The sequence below is a fragment of the Gekko japonicus genome, unplaced genomic scaffold, assembly GCF_001447785.1.
Source record: "Gekko japonicus isolate JY-2015 unplaced genomic scaffold, Gekko_japonicus_V1.1 scaffold849, whole genome shotgun sequence".
Lineage (NCBI taxonomy): Eukaryota > Metazoa > Chordata > Lepidosauria > Squamata > Gekkonidae > Gekko > Gekko japonicus.
This window is the reverse complement of record NW_015163112.1, coordinates 700,930-718,876: the sequence shown is the minus strand read 5'-3', so window position 1 is coordinate 718,876 and position 17,947 is coordinate 700,930. Positions and strand designations below refer to the sequence as shown.

General features: G+C 47.0%; 1 protein-coding gene across 1 annotated transcript in view; it reads right to left on the bottom strand.

The window, feature by feature from the left end:
• Positions 1-3,837: 3,837 nt before the first annotated feature.
• The window catches only part of BCKDK (branched chain ketoacid dehydrogenase kinase), a 16,074-nt gene continuing 1,964 nt past the window's right edge, over positions 3,838-17,947 (bottom strand). Inside the window, exons 2-10 of the mRNA XM_015406825.1 lie at positions 16,852-16,962; positions 15,077-15,124; positions 13,725-13,844; positions 12,851-12,949; positions 11,384-11,457; positions 10,623-10,751; positions 8,626-8,715; positions 7,200-7,361; positions 3,838-5,130 (exon numbers count right to left, since the gene is read on the bottom strand). Of these exons, the coding sequence (XP_015262311.1) occupies positions 4,986-5,130; positions 7,200-7,361; positions 8,626-8,715; positions 10,623-10,751; positions 11,384-11,457; positions 12,851-12,949; positions 13,725-13,844; positions 15,077-15,124; positions 16,852-16,962 (978 nt within the window). The 3' untranslated portion in view covers positions 3,838-4,985. The remainder of the gene's footprint in view (positions 5,131-7,199; positions 7,362-8,625; positions 8,716-10,622; positions 10,752-11,383; positions 11,458-12,850; positions 12,950-13,724; positions 13,845-15,076; positions 15,125-16,851; positions 16,963-17,947) is intronic.

Here is a 17,947-nt window from a genome sequence, read left to right as displayed (position 1 = left end):
AAGCAGGCAACTTGAATTGGCCGTTGGAGTTTAACTCCTGAGCATTCCTGGGGTGTGAAACCCAATGTTCACGTTGCAAAGCATAAAGTTCTTACGGAGATACTTGAGTGAAGAGTCATACCGTTGCAAGAATCAAAAGGCGTTGTGTGTGATGTAATGACATTCAACAGGTACAGATGCTCCAGGCATAGAGGCAGAAATAAGAAAGGCTGCACTTGTTGAAGTTTTGCCTGTTGGGCAGGTGTTAAAAAACCAAAAAAGCCCTATCAAAGAAAAATGATGAGACTTTTAACAACTGATCAGGTGTGTGGCCTACAGGATGCCTTTAACAGCAACTTTCAATGCAGGAATCAGCAGGCAAAGCTTCCCAGAGCATAGCAAATAAATGGCAGCTCTTGTTAATGACCACAAGTCAACTCTCAGTTCGTCACCGGAGCAGAGGCCAGATTTTAAAAGTTGGCAACTTTTAGTTTCAAGGGGAGGAGGAACAGGCACAGAGTTCCAGAAAGCACGACTCATCATGAAAATGTAAGCCTGAGGCATTAACTGCAGGTGTTCATTCAGACACACTGTTTAAAACATACTAACAGCCCTGCTGGGTCAGATGCAGGGCCAGCCAGATGCCTGTGAGAGGCCAAATGCAGGGCAGGAACACAAACCCACGCGCACACCCCATCCAGACATAAGAATGCCTCTAAGCATGAAAGCTAAACTCTGCCCTCACAAATTGTTGTTGTTCTTCAGTCGCACAGTTGAGTCCGACTCTTTGCAACCCCATGGACCACATCACGCCAGGCCCCCCCATCCTCCACCACCCTCTGGAGTCCATTCAACTCCATGCCTGTTGCATCAATACCTCGGTCTAGCCATCTCATCTTTGCCCTCACAAATAAGAGGTGTCAACTTCATTTCTAAAATATGCTATCTATATCCTCTGGGCATCATTTCTGAAACCAGACCCACCCTATTCAAATGTTCAATGTCCACAAGCTTCAATCAAGTATTAATCTAGGGCTCCTACCTTTTGCTCCCTGTGAGAACAAGGACATGCTTTGTCAGAAGGCCAGAGGTTCTCCTACCCCTAGCACCTTCCCAAGGACGACTGGATTCCCCTGTCCCCAACCCTGGGACTCCCTGGAACAAATCCCTTTCTGATAGTTGGATTGGGACAGTAGAACACACCAATAAAAGCAGCATGCTTTATAGGAAGAGCTTTAAAAAGTGGCTCAGGCCAAGCTCTCATGGGTACTTTAGCAGAGCTACCAAGGAACCATCGCCTAGGAATGCCGACTGAGGAAACCTCAGCCATTTATTCCAGGCCATTAACCTAACAATGGAATGGTAGTCAGCCAGCAATAATATTATTCCTCCCTAAAAATAGTCTGGTCCCCAGAATTCTCCCTGCTTCTCTCACTGTTTGCAAACACAGGTTAGGTTTTCCACAAAAGTAGAGTCTCCATCAAGAGTTTTTAATATCCGTTTTCAATTTTTAAAATTATTTTCCCGCTGGCACTACACATCGGAGCGCTTGCACCGTACCAAGGCTACTTACTCCCCTATGTGCTGGAAGAACTGTGGGGACATGGGTGACTATTTACACTGTTGGTGGAGTTGTCCTCTTATACAGAAATTCTGGGAGGAAGTGACTGACGAAATAACCAACATTACGTCACCCGAACCGGAAACTGTCCTTCTACATGATCTGAGAGACCCATCGGCTGGGGAAGAGACCCTCTCAAGCTTAATGACAGTCTTACTTGCAGCAGCTAAGCTCACTATTGCCACAATTTGAAAGTCAACTAAATCCCCAAAGCTGGAAGCAGGGAGGAATAAAATCTGGGAACAATTCATTATGGACAAAATCAGTACTACACTGGTTACAGGTCAGTCGGGGTCACACAAGACACATTCCAACTTTGTACAGACATGGCTCCCCTTCCTTCAATACATGTCAAACCAGGGGTCATTTCCTGCAGGAGCGCACAGGAGCGGAGCTCTGGCAGTAAAGAGCCCAGGGGGCGGGCACATACAACAAGCCCCACCCCCTGCTCCCAGCAGCCCTCAGTCAGAACAAGAAGCAGCCAGGTAAGTTGCAGAGCCCCCCTCCCCCCGCTCCCCGGTCCAAAACAGTCCAGTGGCACCTTTAAGACCAAGTTTTTTTCAGGTACAAGCTCTCCCTCCTCCGCGAGGACAGATTTGCACGTTCCCCCCCTCCCAATGGCTAGCAATCCAAAACAGTTCAGTGGAGCCTGAGCAGTGGGTGTTGCCGTCTGACACACTTCTGGTGATGTCAGGGGGTGTGGCATATGCAAATAAGTTATGCTAATGAGTTATGCTAATGAGCTCCTGCACCTCTTTTTCTATGAAATGACCCTTGTGTCAAACAATGATCTTTTACCACATAACTCATGCTACACTTCCTGGTTTCACTTTTAACAGCACGCTTCTTGAGACCTCAGTTGTTACACAGCATAGATTGGTTCAATACCCTCTTGTATGGACTGAAAGGCTGAGTGACCCCTAGGAAATGAGGTTCAATAGGCTCAATATGTTCTTAATCTTCTTCATTATTGGTAAACAGGAATGTTTTTAACACATTGGAAGTTGATTCACAGTTTATACTTAGCAGGATTTCCCTCCTGTTCTTATGCACTGTTATGTAATGTTCGCTTTATTTGTTAATCTATAAAATACAAATAAAATTAAAGAAAAAAAAGTAGAGTCTCCAAATACAGACGGTACTCTGAGTCCTGGCCCATCTTAGCATCCACAACCCTTTGTAAAATAATTTATTTCTAGTTCCCCCCAAAATCTCTACGCCCCCCGCTTAACAAAGAGGTTTTATCAAGCCAGTCAGTTTCCAACCCTCAAAACAAGGTCTTAAGCCTGAGTAGAATGTATTTTATGGGGAAATTCCTGCTTCTGCTGCTTGCAAAAAGATGAGGCCGAGGCACATTTCCATGAACAGCCAACTGACAACCCATAGATCTGATTTGGGACTCAAAGGAATCTTACCCAAGCAGCACAACGGCCAAAAATCCATCAAGTAAAAGAGTAAAAAGAGTTCTATAGTGCCACTTCTAAGCGAAATAACTCTTCCTGAAAGTCATGTATTCCACACTTGTTTTATATGGAAATGTTCTGTCTAAGACCCCCTTGAACAGGCAATGAGACCTAGTTCATATTTCACAGAAAGGGCGTTGCAATGCTTTGCCAGCACTTTGGAAAGGCGAAGACCTGCTCGTTTAGGAAAAAACCGTGTACTTTACATCTCCTTCCCCTTCAGTGACCAGGCCAGGCACGTGTGAACATTCCATACCTGCCTCTGCCTAGTGGCAAGTAGAAGCAACACAACGCTCTGGGAGAATGTTGGGTGAAGCAGAAGAACAGGTTTGGAATCTGTCCTTGATCATCACGGTGCATATGACAGACAGTAGCACCTGATCAGGTGGAGGAGCTGGCCGGCCCCACAACTGGAAGACCTCTGCCCAAACAGGATTTAGCCCCCAAGCACCTTTTTCTTGCTCACAACTTTCCCGGGGCCTTGGACCTTTGACTTTTACAAGTGCTCTGGGCTGCTGATTGAATTTATGAGGTCCCGCTCGTTATAGGCTCTTTCCGCATTTGCCTGCCACTCTGGATTCTCTGAGTTTTCAAGTTGAGGCAATTTAAGTCCAAGACAAAACAAAACCTAACTAACCCTGGAGCAACAGCAGGCTGAAACTGGGCTAACCACTGAAGGGAGGTAGTGTAATGCAGAATACGGGGGAAAAACAGGGGGGGGAGTTGTTGATTTTAGTGCAGAATGGGGGGGGGAACATGGATTAAAAAGAAAGTTGAACTCGATTTTAGTGCAGAATTCCTTGGAGGACACTGCGATTAACATGGACTAAAAGGAGAGCGCAGAAAGGGCCGTAGTGCGGTTTCACTTCATTTTATTACCAAGCTGCCTTCGTCATTGTTTGAGAAGACAAAGGCAGGATATAAGCTATCAGAATAAAAAAAAACAGAGGCAACAAAACAACTGTGTGCGTTTTACCTTTTCTCCTAGCACCCCCACTCCTCATATATCAAATCAATAATATCTGCAAGATTTTGGAATCTGATTTTTTTTAATTAGAATTATCACAGCAAAAAAAAAAAAGTGAATCTGTCCTGTAACCACTTCCCTCCAAAGGGGGGTGGGAAGAAAGAGAGAAAAATCCTCGTCCTGCTTCTTGCAATAAAAACAATGAGCTTATGGCGGCACACAGACTGAGCTGTGAGAGACTGGATATAAAATACGTCACCGTGTAAGGAAGAGGGAGAACATTCTGGAATCCACATCACACCCTGCACGGTGAACATTTGGGTGTTGTGGCAGTCTCCTCTCCTCAAGCAGAGGGTGTTTCAGTACTGTGCACAACATGACAAGTCATCTCCCCCGAAGACTGTTGCGTAAATTTTGGTTCCTCAGCTAGGATGCCATAGAAGAAGTCCTCACCACAGAATTATGGAGCAAGAGGGGAATTTGTGGCACCACATGTTCAATACAAGTCTTTCCTTTCAGTTCCAAAAAGAGCCCATGAGGACACACAATGGTACAAGCATTCCCTCACCCAAAGTTTTTGTATCCCTCAGCAGAGAGGAACAACACTTAGGCCAAGCAAGGGCCTGGAAGGAGCTGGCAGTGTATACAGGGGCCACTGATTTCGGTCTCCTCAAGGGCCATTTTGTGGCTTTAAATAAGCCCATTTAAGGGCAGGGAGATAATAGATTTGTCCACAGACACTCCCAGTAACCCGGACTGCAAACCACAGAGCATGCCCAAGGAGAGGCCTAGAACAACTAGCAAGTGTCGATGGCCCTATCAGGAGCCGCAGAGGAAACAGGTGCCTCCAAGTGTCCAGGAGAGTAGCTTTCTCAGAAATCCACGGGAGAACAAGAATTCATGCTGAACTGATTTGGGCGGCTGAGAGGGGCTCAGCCTGTCAAGAGAAGGCTTTCTAGATGCGAAAACTCTCCTCTTTGCCGTCGATGTGTCTGAGGCGAAGGTAGACGTCTGTGCCAATGCTCTGCAGGGACTGGAGAGTCAGCGAGCCACCCAGGTATTCAGCGTAGGCACGAGAGGTCGGCAGCCCAAAGCCAAACCTGTGAGAGAAAAAAGGATGGATGGGAATGTGTCGCTTGGCGGGAAGTAGCACAGGGAGTGACTGTTTCGGAGGCAAGTACGTTTGAGAGGGTACACAAATGGTTCTAACATGGCCACAAATCTGCAGTGATAAAGCTCGCAAATTGCTGGTGTAATGCAAATCAGACACCATTTTCTGTTTGCTTGCTGAGGTTACTTGACCAAACTTTAGTCAGAGGCTTCTAGGCCTGTTTAGGCCAGGAATGCTTGTTAGAAGATGCTGGTGTAAATCTAATGAGGCACCTGAGAGTCACCCTAGAGACAGAGCTGACCCTGATAAGAAGGAGAGTTATGTTCTTGACTCCCAGCTGCTAGCACTTAGTGTGCTGGCCTGTGGGGCCATTAATTAATTAACACATTCCCAAGTGAATGCACCTGTGTGTGGGGGGGAATCGGACCATCTTCAGAATTTTAGGTTTCGATTCCCTAGAGCTCACAAACAAGTATTATGGGATAGCTTTGGTCACCTTAGTTACAGCAAGAGTGACATCACTTTGCAAGACTGTGAATGGTTAACAGGCCTGAATCATTCATAGTCTTTTGGCTATAAGAACTTTGGTTCTTAGTGACCATGTAGGATTCTTTTGGGGTCTTGGCCAAGCCAGGTTAAGACTCCTAAGCAACCCTCACTATGCCTTGAATACTTGTGATTCCATCCTGATGGGGATTGCACTCTGTGTCTCAGGACTTTTTTGCACTTCTGAACCTGATGCGGGTAAACTGCTTGTATATTGCTTGTAAGTATTTAGCTATGCTGGAAAAGCCTAGATTTATTGTTTTGTCCTTTCACTGCCTAAAGTCTCGTGTTTTATAACTTTGCACAATTTACTTAAATAAAGAAACTTATATTTTTACTTGGTTTGGGTTATTGGCTCCACGAACTTCAAAGTCTAAGTCTTGCGTCTTGGGCTGCAAGGTCCTACTACTACCAATTGTGTCTCTTTGCTCAAGCCTGTGGTGGAGACTGCAGACTTGTTCTTTGAGTTGTGTTCCTGTGTCAAGCCTGGAGATTTTGGTAACTTTGCTCCAGCCCTGTTGGGAACTCTTAAAAGTTATCTGGTGGCAGACTAACTTGGTTAATTACTTGTGCTAGCTGTTCCTTGAACCCCAGACTGTGGCCCTGGAGAGGACCGAGTCTGTTACAGTTGGGTTTTATCCCACAGATCTCTGTGGGGCTGAATGGGGGGGTGGGGCACCGGCACTTGAGGAAAGCTTTAAAAACTGATTGGTAAAGCTTAAATGATCAGGAAAGCTTTAAAAATGCAGTAAGGGCAAGGTGACCCATGGTACTTTTAAGAGTAGCCGTCTGGCAATAGACAGAGAATAGAAAGTTCAATTTTCAGCATGGCAAATATTTCATTTTTTGTCTGGTGCCCTTCTAGTCTTTCAGACTGCAGTTATTAATTCAAAAGGGCAAGGGGCAGATGCCTGGCGATGTCTCAAAACAGCACATATGATGAGCAATGCTCCCTCTAAGCTGTGGAGTCTTGTGAGCAAAAATTCTAGAAAGCAAAAATTCATAGAAAGCTACTGGCACAGAAAGCTACTGGCATTAAAGTTGTGAGCGAGTAACTTAGCTACTGCATAAATTAGTTTGCTCCGGAGCCATCCGTCCTGAGCAAAGACAACAATCTGTGAGCTGGAGGCTAAAAAACTGTGAGCTAGCTCACACTAACTCAGCTTAGAGGGAACACTGATGATGAGGCGACAGCAATAGAGGTTCATCAGCCTCTCTTTAGCGCTCCTTCTGACAGGAGATGGGGTGGGTGTAGAAGGGGGAGGAGCCCTGGCTCAGGGGTACAGCATCTGCTTGGCCGGCCGAAGGTCCTGGTTTCAATCTCTAGCGTCTCCAGTTAAGACAACCAGGTGGCAGACCTCTGACCTCTGCCTGAGACCCTAGAGAGCTGCTGCCAGTCTGAGTGGAGAACGCAGACCCTGATGAGCCGTGCTTCCATGTGTTTTGTTCACAAAAGGTGTATTTTGTGCAGTGGCTGCTGGGAAATTTCCCCTCTCTGTACCACGTCCTTACCCATGCATGGGCCCTGATTGGCCGCTGTTCCCCATTTCCACCATGGTGCCAAACACGGTATTAATGCGGGGATCTTGGGCACTCGCTTCAGCTGTGGTGAAGTGATAATCGGTCACCTTGTCTACGTGGTCATGAGGGATCCCGGCACCTCGGTCTGAAATCCTGCCGGAAGGAAAAAGGGGTCATGATGTTCGAAGCCGTGGATCATCGTTTACAGTATTTCTTCCCTTCTCGTCTCCCACCTGCCACAATACCACCAAGGTATCCTGGATCAAGCCAAAATAACCATCTAGTCCAGCATCCCATTTCCTCTAGCGACCAACCAGATGACTTCAGGCTGGGCATTCAGGAAATCCTACTGTTGTATCCCCAGCAACTAGCATTCAGAGGTTCAGTGTCCGTGGACCCTGAGGTTCTATTCGGACAGCATGGCTCGTAGCTGGGGACAGACCTTTCTGCCACAATACTTTAAAAATCATTTAAACTGACATCACCGCATCTTGCAACAGCAAATACTAAGAATTGGAATATGTTCCAAAAAGAAGTGCTGCATTTTTATTTGTCTTGAATCTACCTACTACTTATCAGTTTCACAGGATGACCCTGAGTTAAGAAGGTAAGAGAAGCCAATGTTGGATCAGGCCAATGGCCCATCCAATCCAACACTCTGTCACACTGTGGCCAAAAATATCAGGTGCCGTCAGGAGGTCCACCAATTTGGCCAAGACACTAGAAGCCCTCCCACTGTTGCCCCCCCCCCCCAGGCACCAAGAATACGGAGCATCACTTGGCCCAGACTGAGAGTTCCTATCTATACTTTGTGGCTAACAGCCACCAATGGACTTCTGCTCCAAATGTTTATCTAATTCCCTCTTGAATGTTCTAGTATTATGGAAGAGGAAGAAAAAGGCTCTGTGTCCAGTCCCTTCACACAATGTGTATTGCTGTAGGACTGTATCATGCTCCACCAATATCATTGTTTGAAATTAAAAATACTCTTCTTTTTACGGCGTCTCTCACCATAGGGAAGGTACTCTCACTTCTCAACCACTTTGGTTGCCCTTCCTCTGAATTATTCCCAGATCTACAATCAATCTCTCTTTCCCCCCTCCCCCCCTTAAACAAACCAACGTTCTAACAAGTGAATAAGCAAGAACACGGCAAATGAGATTCAGCCATACACTTCTCCACTCAGGGGAAGGAATCTTCGGTAGCCCACCCCCAAATTAGGACCTTGTGGATTCAGAAATGCCTAGGAAATCTGGTCCCTACTGTCAAATTGCCTGGAACTACAAAACATTACATAGAGTTGGAGGGAAAAAATCCAGGTGAGAGGCAGAAATCATTACAATCAGCCACAGTGGTGGCCTCTGGGGGTGGGTGGGAAGTGTTATCTGTGCTGGAAGAGGTCCCATCCAAACTGCACCTTATGATCAAGTCAATGTCATTGTTGGCAATGGTGATGACGATGTCTGGCACATTGTAGGGCGTGTCCAGGTGAGACTCCATGGTGGCCCTGAAAGAACAGCCAAAATTTAAACCTTCACCCACACGCAACAGCAGCCCAGCACCACTCTCTGCCTTCCTCTTTCACAACCCAGAACGAAGACTTGCCGTCTGTTCCTCCGCCGTCGGAGTTCCTGCATCAAAGACTTTGGCAGGTTATTTCTGATCAGCACGAAAACTTCAGCCTCTTATCTCCACAGCTCCAGGCCATCTGTCCCTCTCTCCCCCTCTCTGCCTATTTTTCCGAACCTTGCTTTTCTGCTCTTCTTCATACAGCTCTTTCCTGGGTCCTGCCTGACTCTGTTTCTCTGTTGTCTTTCCTGCCTGCCCTGCACCCACCTGGGTCCAAACACCTCAGTCAACAGCAGTGCAAGGCCCAAGAAGACAGTTCAGATTTTCATCACCACCACCATGGATAGTGTCATCACTGTACTGGAATAACCATCTCAATTTTGCAGACGTGACAGGGCACCTAACTTGTTTAAATACGGCAGTTCTTTAACCACCTCATGCCCAGTGAATTTCCACAACAGGCAATGCCCAAGAGTAGAACACTTGGCACCAAATTGTCCTTCTGATCCACTCGTTTTTAGCTTTCTCAAAACTAGAGATGTAAAATTTCCGGAAATTTTGAAGCTCGGAAAAAAACCCGTTTTCCCCCCAGTTTTTTTCGGGGGGAAACGGAAATTTGTGGAAAAATTGAAAAAAATGCTACATTAGCATTTCTTTTGTCTTTTCTAGATTGAAAGTCATTCTGTTACTTTAGGAACATAAAATATGACTATGGACATTTTTACTTGGCATGAAATTATCACAACTAGCATATTAAAAATATAGTGTATCCAAACAATTATTACAAACAGAATACCCACCCACATGCAAAAACAAAACTGAAACCTTTTTATTTTCTTCTGACAATAGCACCTCCTAAAGGAAGAAATGCATCTTGTTCTTGCATCGGAGAGTTCAGTTTGTAACCTAGGACTTGCTTGTCCTCAGTACACAGAAATTAGATCAATCTGATACCATCTATATATTTTTTTAGAAATGATTTGGAAAATATTTGAACATCTTGTCTTAAAATATTTTATTCATCATGTTAAAATAAAACGTTCCATAATCAATTTTTTTCCTTTTCTTTTCTTTTTTCAATTTTTCCAATTTTTCGTAAAAAAACAAAAAAGGCTTCAGGGAAAAAAACGGGGAGGAAAACGGTTTTTCCCCAAAATTTTCCGTTTTTTTTCCGGGCCTTCACATCTCTACTCAAAACGCCACACTTTTTAAAGGGAAGGTTCCACATACACTATTTTCCGCACAGAGGCGGGGCTGGATTTCACATGCCAGCTGGCAAAGAGCAGGGACTGGTCCAAGGGCTTCCTGTGCCCCAGGCAGAGCAGCCAAAAAGCTCCCTTCCTGCCAGGTAGCGAGGGACTCACTTACTGCCAAAGTGGCAGTAGAAAGTAGGGGGGGAGGTATGGTGTCAGAACCCAGAAGTGAAACCACTTCCAGGTGACGCTATAGGAATCTCCAACATTTTTATGGTAAAGACCATAGAGGTTTTGGGGATACCTAGAGTGTCGCCAGAAGTGGTGTCACTTCTGGATTCGGATAAAATTCTCCCTCCCCACTTTCTTCTGCTGCATCAGCAAGCAAGTGAGGCCAGTGCTGGCTGGTGGCCGGCCAGGGTGGCCTCGTCCTGGCCCCACTGGTGGACCTCCTGATGGCACCTGGTATTTCTGGCCACTGTGTGATACAGAGTGTTGGACTGGATGGGCCTTTGGCCTGATCCAACATTGGCATCTCTTATGTTCTTATGTTCTGGAGCCACTGGCAGCAGCACAGGCAACAGTGCAGGGCAGCCTAGCAGATGGGCTGCCTCTGCAAAAAGGGAGCGGGGGGGAGAGAAAGTGTGCTCACCGCATAGCATTCTTGAGCAGCTCTGGAAGGATGTAGTCCAGAGGCATGGGGATGAAAGGGAAGCGGGCGGCCACGTGTCCATTGATCCGCACCCGTGGAGCGTTCCCGTACTTGTGCTCACACAGGCGCCTGAAGGAAACACGAAAACGAGATCAGCAAAGAAGCAACTCACTTCAGATGTCTCTCTCTCGGTCACACATACTTCCTCCGGAATAAACAGCAGGTCCAATCCAGTCTCCCCAATCCATACTTTCACTTGGTTTTGCCCAAGCGGTGCACATAACCTGGATCTCGCAAACGGCATGAAAACAGTATACAGGGAACTTGGAGCAGTTCCCTTACCTAAGAGAACGTCATCCATATCTGTAAGCGTCACCTAAACCCAGACTTACAGCTGTCTAGGGAAAAGAGAGCTTCTGATCTGGGAAGCCACATTTTACCACGAACACTTCTGAACTGCACCAGTGCTGGGGGTAACTGCTTTCTCCCAGACTTTATCCAGGTGACCATTTGCATTCCACAGTTTTTAACTAAATGTTTTGCTTAACAGTTAAAATAAAGATTGGCCAGACATCGTGCCTTAGTGTCATGTGCCTAATTGACTCGCCCACAAAACAGCAGCCACAAACACAGACAAAACATCTACGCGGCTGCTCAGGCAAAGGCAGCAGAATGCAAAAGGTGGCATGGCATCATGCGGCCACAGGGGGGAAGCAAGACATCTGACCGAACAAATTCCTTCAAAAAAGCAACAGTAGTACCTGGCAAAATCGACCCATTTCTCAATTATTTTCTTCGGGGACAGCCGGGTGCATATAATCCCAACAAAGTCTGGCTGCAGGAAAACATAAAGAAAATTTAAAATGTCAGAGTTCAAGACTAGAACAATGAAGACCCCAACAACTGCTTTTTCCGAGCCTGATAACAGATTGGCAAACTCACCTCCACAATTCCATTCTGTACATATAGCCCCATGAGACAAGAAAGAAAAAGGTCTGGTTTTATTTCAGAAACCATATAAAGATACTTTGTTGTGGTTAATCGGCTTGCACTGTGCCAAGGTGCTCCACCAGTAAGGGCAACGTGTTACCCCGGTTGAGGGACTGAACACCTGCATCCTCTCACACCTGCAGCCATACAAACTGAGGGGGTGTTCTCAGCCTCTCCCCAACAAGGCCAGTCTTCTAGTTTCTCCCCAGTCTTCCAGCTTTCCCCCTCTCCCTTCACACAGTTACCATCATTCTTTCCTTAGGTGCAACCTTTTCCTTCTTCATTCCTTTGAACCATTTTGGTCCCTCTCCTCCTTTTCTCTGTTCAACGCGGACATTTTTATTCTTCATTCTTCTCTGCCAATTACTGCCTGTCATTGCTTATCAATGCGATTTCCCCACCCCCACCCATTTTCAGTCTCAAACATCAGCCTGTGTGTTTCCTTTGTCCTGACCTGAATACCCCAGGCTAGCCTGATCTCTTCAGATCTCGGAAGCTAAGCAGGGTCGGCCCTGGCTTGTATTTGGACGGGAGACCTCCAAAGAATACCAGGGTCGTGACGCAGAGGAAGGCAATGGCAAACCGCCTCTGAGATGTCTCTTGCCTTAAAAACAAGTCTAGCTTGCAGCCTAGTGGTGCATAACACTAAAAGAGCTGGAACTTCTGGCTGCCAGACAATCTTAGGATCTCCTGGCTATACTACACACAAATGCCGTATGATAATCATAATAATCTCTTTCATCTCTCAGAGCCTCCCTCAGCTCAGGCCAACTGCCACATTCAGCGTTCGCCCAACTGCCACCCTCTCCCCTCCCCCATCCACCAGACTGTCAAGACTTTTCAGGGCTTCAAGGATCCTGTTCAGGCTTTGCTTACGCAGAACCCTCCTCAGGGAGATTTTTATTTCTTCCATTGTACAAAACAAGCCTGCACAGCTGGGGAACCCTTTTGAGTATACAAAAACTCCCCTCCCCCCCGTCTCAGGGTAGCCTTATTTCCCAGCCCATGGGCTGGCATGGGGTCACCAGCATTTATCAAAGGGGATTATGCTATTTTGTTTTTTAAAATTTAAGTATATATATACTTTCACTCATTGTGTGTGTTTATGGGCACAATATATTTATGCATAAAAAACAGAAAAAAACACTTGATACGCAGCTGATGTAGAATACACGTAAAATCTACACCAAAACGGGTGTAAAGCAGAACTATTCATAAAAAGCAAATAAAAACGGCACCTTGTCCTCATGCAACGCGAGGTGGTGAGTGGCCAACATCCGGATGCCCAGGCGGGAAGTGAGCGTCTTGTCCAGGAAAGAGCGGATCAGCTTTTCATCCTGGGATGGGGACAGGAAAGTCAACATGTTTCAGAGCAAAACCACCAGGCTCCATAAGCACTGGCCATTGTCTCCTCAGAGTGCTATTCCTGCTTCCCTTCCCTGCTTCTCTGTGGGATGTTTTAGAAGCTGTCATGCCAGGGGAAACAGACAGGCCCGTCGTTTTGTGCCCCCACCCACTTCAGGTTAAAGGCAAGTCTGAACCCAGAACCTGTGGCAGAGCTGAGGAAACTTCTGCTTCCCTTCCCTGCTTCTCTGTGGGATGTTTTAGAAGCTGTCATGCCAGGGGAAACAGACAGGCCCGTCGTTTTGTGCCCCCACCCACTTCAGGTTAAAGGCAAGTCTGAACCCAGAACCTGTGGCAAAGCTGAGGAAACTTCCCAGGAGTCCTGACTCGCAGTGTTCCCTCTGAGCTGAGTTAGTGTGAGCTAGCTCATAGTTGTTTAGCCCCCAGCTCACAGCTTTTTGTCTCAGCTCAGGAAGGAGGGCTCCAGAGCAAACTAATCTATGCAGCAGCCAAATCGCTCGCTCACAACTTTAAGGCCAGTGGCTTGCCAAGTTGGATTTTTGCTCACGAGACTCCACAGCTTAGAGGGAGCATTGGTCCTGAGAACCCGCAGCCTTCCCGGCACCAGCCCCTCCTAGTCTCCTGCTTGGCCTCTTCCTTTCAAGCCCACAGTGGGTCTTCATCCCCGTATCAGAGGCTTCCTAGAGCAGTGAAGTCCCCTCCCCCCGATCCACCCAACAGGGCTGGGGAAGTCCAGGTCAGAGTTACCTGGATGTGCTTGCGACACTCCCGCAAGCCCTCGGCCAGCAGCGTCACCACGTCCTTGTGGTCGTCAAGAAGCTGCCGGACCAGTTTGCAATACTGGGCCTCGGACTCGTTGTCTGCGATCTGTCAGAGGAGAAGGCGGGGAGAGACAGCGGCAAGCAGGGAAGAAAACGTGCATTCAGACGAAAGAGGATGACGCTGTTCCATCCCACTTAGTCCAGAACTAACAAGCCCCTCGAAAGACAACAGTCCCACTTCCAACATCTGTTTTTATTAGCTTGTCATTGTTATTGGCGTGCTTCACTGTTTCAGTCCTGGGCTGCCTCCAGCAGCCGGGACACCAGTTTTCTAAATAAATAGAAGCACCCAGTGGCACGACACTGCTACCCCAGGCTGGAAACAGCACTGTACTAACAGCAGTTGATGGCAGTCGTGGAACAGCAGTATAAAACACACACGAGAAAGAAACATTTACAGAATCTGCATTGCAATTTGCTATCACACCCGCAGACTCCGCTTTAAAAAATAAAATCTGGTAGTGCAGTTACATTTTGGCGATCCTATATTATTTATTTCTTTGCAACATCTGCACGCGGCCTTTCTTCATTTTATTGGATTTATTTGTACCCCGTCTTCCTACCCAAAGGGGCTTCCATCGTTCCCTTCTCCTCCGTTTCATCCTTGCAACAACCCTGTGAGGTAGGTCAGGCTGAAAGAGCGTGACTGGCCCAAAGTCACCCAGTGGGCTTCCATGGTGCAAGCGGGGATTAGAACCCAGGTTGACCAGAACCTAGTCCGACACTTAACCACAACCCCACACTGACTCTTGGCTTTCTTCCCAATCAAAGCCACCAAGGCAGCTTTAAAAGGTAAAGGTTCCCTTGCTCGAAAGCCAGTCGAGTCCAACTCTAGGGTTGCGGTGCTCATCTCCGTTTCAAAGCCGAAGAGCCAGCGCTGTCCGAAGACGTTTCCGTGATCATGTGGCCGGCATGACTAAACACCAAGGCGCATGGAACGCTGTTACCTTCCCACCGAAGTGGTACCTATTTATCTCCTTGCAATTTCTTGCTTTCGAACTGCTAGGTTGGCAGGAGCTGGAACTAGAGATGGGAGCTCACTCCATCATGCGGCACCTGGGTCTCGAACTGCTGAACTACTGACCTTCCACAGCCTGCAGTTCAGTGTCTTAACCACTTGAGCCACCGCAGCTCCATAAGGCAGCTTTACAAGCATAATAAAAACACACCTGAAAAATGACTGAAACTAAAAAACCCAAGTAAACACACACAAAACAATTGGGCAGGACTCTTGAGATGTCTCTGCTTTTAGTGCTCTGTGACCCGACACATACTTACTGGGGGAAATTCACTCAGTTTCTGGAAGGCTCGAATGTAAAGTTCATGCTGAAGAAATAAAGAGAGGACAGGAATGACTAAAGCGGACACACGGATGACAACAAATATTCAGTGCTAAAGAATCAACTTCTTGGATCCTCTTGCTAGCTTCTGGGAAGGTTGTGATAGCTAATGTTTTTTAAATGACAAGGAGGAGGAGGAGCCGGTAATCCTAACCAATTCGGGGGGAAAGAAGCGTACTCGATACTTCCACAGGACTTTGCCTGAAAGTACTCTGCACAGTTCTCTCCGTCATTCTCACTGTAAGGCCTCACTGTTTTTGCCACCCCTTAATTAAATCAAAACCGTATATCCTTAGCTTGTTATTTAGTTTTGTCTTCGCATATCTTAAAACATCTTCATCATGTGACATGCCAATTTGCCGCTCAGCCTGTCTATAAGTTTGAACTGTCACCTTCCATTCCAATGGATCTGAAAAAGTGTGCATGCACACAAAAGCTCATACCTTGAATAAACCTTCGTTGGTCTTAAAGGTGCCCCACTGGACTCAAGATTTGTTCTACTGCTTCAGTCCAACCCAGCCACCCACCTGGATCTGTAATTCTCACAGATCTACTCTGCAGGGTTGTCGTAAAGCATCATAATCTCAGATGGGGGTTCAAAGGCCAGCTTCCCCAAGGCCAGTAAAGCATCATAATCTCAGCTGGGGGTTCAAAGGCCAGCTTCCCCAAGGCCAATCAGCTGTGGCTGAACAGGAAACTGAACCAGCAACATCACAACTCACAGCCCACCTTTAACTATTACACAACAGTAGTTAGATCCACTGCATTACAGGGAATCGGACGACGGCTCCAGGGTTCTAATTCCCATTGGGGGGGGGGAGGAAAGGGGCAGCAGCGGGACTGATAAATTTGTGCTATGTGGAAAAAAGACCCACTCTTCTTGCTGACAAGGAGCACGGACTCAGCTCACTGCAAAAACAAACTGTGTGTTGTCAGGTGGGAGGCGGTGTTGGTCTGCAGTAGAAGCCCAACAACATTTCCACTAATATGAAAATTACAAGAGCAACGGCTTTTAAAGAAAATATTTATAAGGTGGTTCTGAGGTGGTACCTATATCCGGCTAGAGTGATACCTTGAATAAACCTTCGTTGGTCTTAAAGGTGCCCCACTGGACTCAAGATTTGTTCTACTGCTTCAGTCCAACCCAGCCACCCACCTGGATCTGTAATTCTCACAGATCTACTCTGCAGGGTTGTCGTAAAGCATCATAATCTCAGATGGGGGTTCAAAGGCCAGTTTCCCCAAGGCCAATCAGCTGTGGCTGAACAGGAAACTGAACCAGCAACATCACAACTCACAGCCCACCTTTAACTATTACACAACAGTAGTTAGATCCACTGCATTACAGGGAATCGGACGACGGCTCCAGGGTTCTAATTCCCATTGGGGGGGGGGAGGAAAGGGGCAGCAGCGGGACTGATAAATTTGTGCTATGTGGAAAAAAGACCCACTCTTCTTGCTGACAAGGAGCACGGACTCAGCTCACTGCAAAAACAAACTGTGTGTTGTCAGGTGGGAGGCGGTGTTGGTCTGCAGTAGAAGCCAAACAACATTTCCACGGTATGAGGTTCTGAGTTAAAAAACTCCCTTTGTCTGTTGCATCACTATGTCTTGTGGACCCCCTGGCTGTTCCCTGCACTTGTTCCAACACCATCCCTAGATTACTGTTCATCCCTTTGGCCGCTGCTCTTCCAGCCCACGTCTCATACGTACCACGTGGAGGATGGTGGGGTTACAGCCAATGATGAAGGGGAGTCTCCGAAAGCCTTTGATGCGGTGCGCGATGCGGACAGGCAGTTCATGATGCAGGTACCGGGCACTTTTCTGCAACACAGCATAAGCAGCTGATAGCTTTTTCTTCTCCGGATCATTTCCCCCTGGCTTTTTAACAGGACTGCACTGCAGCGGTTTGCTCAATGGTAGTGTTTTACCAAGGCATTTTGTTATCTTTGGCAGGTTCTGGAAATTAGCTTGGTTAATTGCACATCCTTGGAAGCTAAGAATCGGGGAGGGGGGGTTGGACTCTGCTCACAAGGTCATTGGGGGACGGGTGCAGTGGGCTAGATCAGGAAGGAGGGCAAGGGCCCCACTCATTTTTTACCCCCAGATCTTGACCGGAATCTCATTAAACCAGCCTTACAACCTTCCTGTAGGGCAAGGCCAATATTATCAGTGCCCTGCTTCAGATTGGGCAGGGAGGGATGCAGCTCATTTCCCCCGGATTGGTCAATAAATTCACAGCTGGGCTGACATTAGAACCGGTGGGGTACTGGTTAGGGGCACACTAGACCAGGCCTGGCAGACAGGCATTTATATGGTCATTTGCACAGAGCAAGAATGGCCTCCAGGCAAGCAGAAAGAAGGCGTTTTTGTAAATGGGGGGGAAAGTCTCTTATTCTGTCTTTTTGGATGGTCAGCATGCCACAAATGATTAACAGGAGCACGGGCAGGTGGGTTAGGAATGACTTTCATGAACTTTATCCTCAAGGCTGCGTTACACGAAAATGAACAACAGCCAGTTTGGGCAAGGAAGTATGCCGTGGCACCCCTAAAGAATCCCCCCCCAACTTCTCCAAGCACGCTGAGCTCACAGACACCGCTCTGGAGCTCCCCCGAGACATTTGGGGGAAGCAGAGTGCCCTTTCCAATATACGATTCTCCATGTGTATTCTGAGTCTTGCAAGAAAACTGCATTACATTAACACAATGTGTTTCTATGTTACGCATGCAAGAGAATCATGTGTGTGTTTTTCCTTAGACAATTACTTCACACTCAGAGAATTTCATGTTGGAATGCTGTTATCCCCCC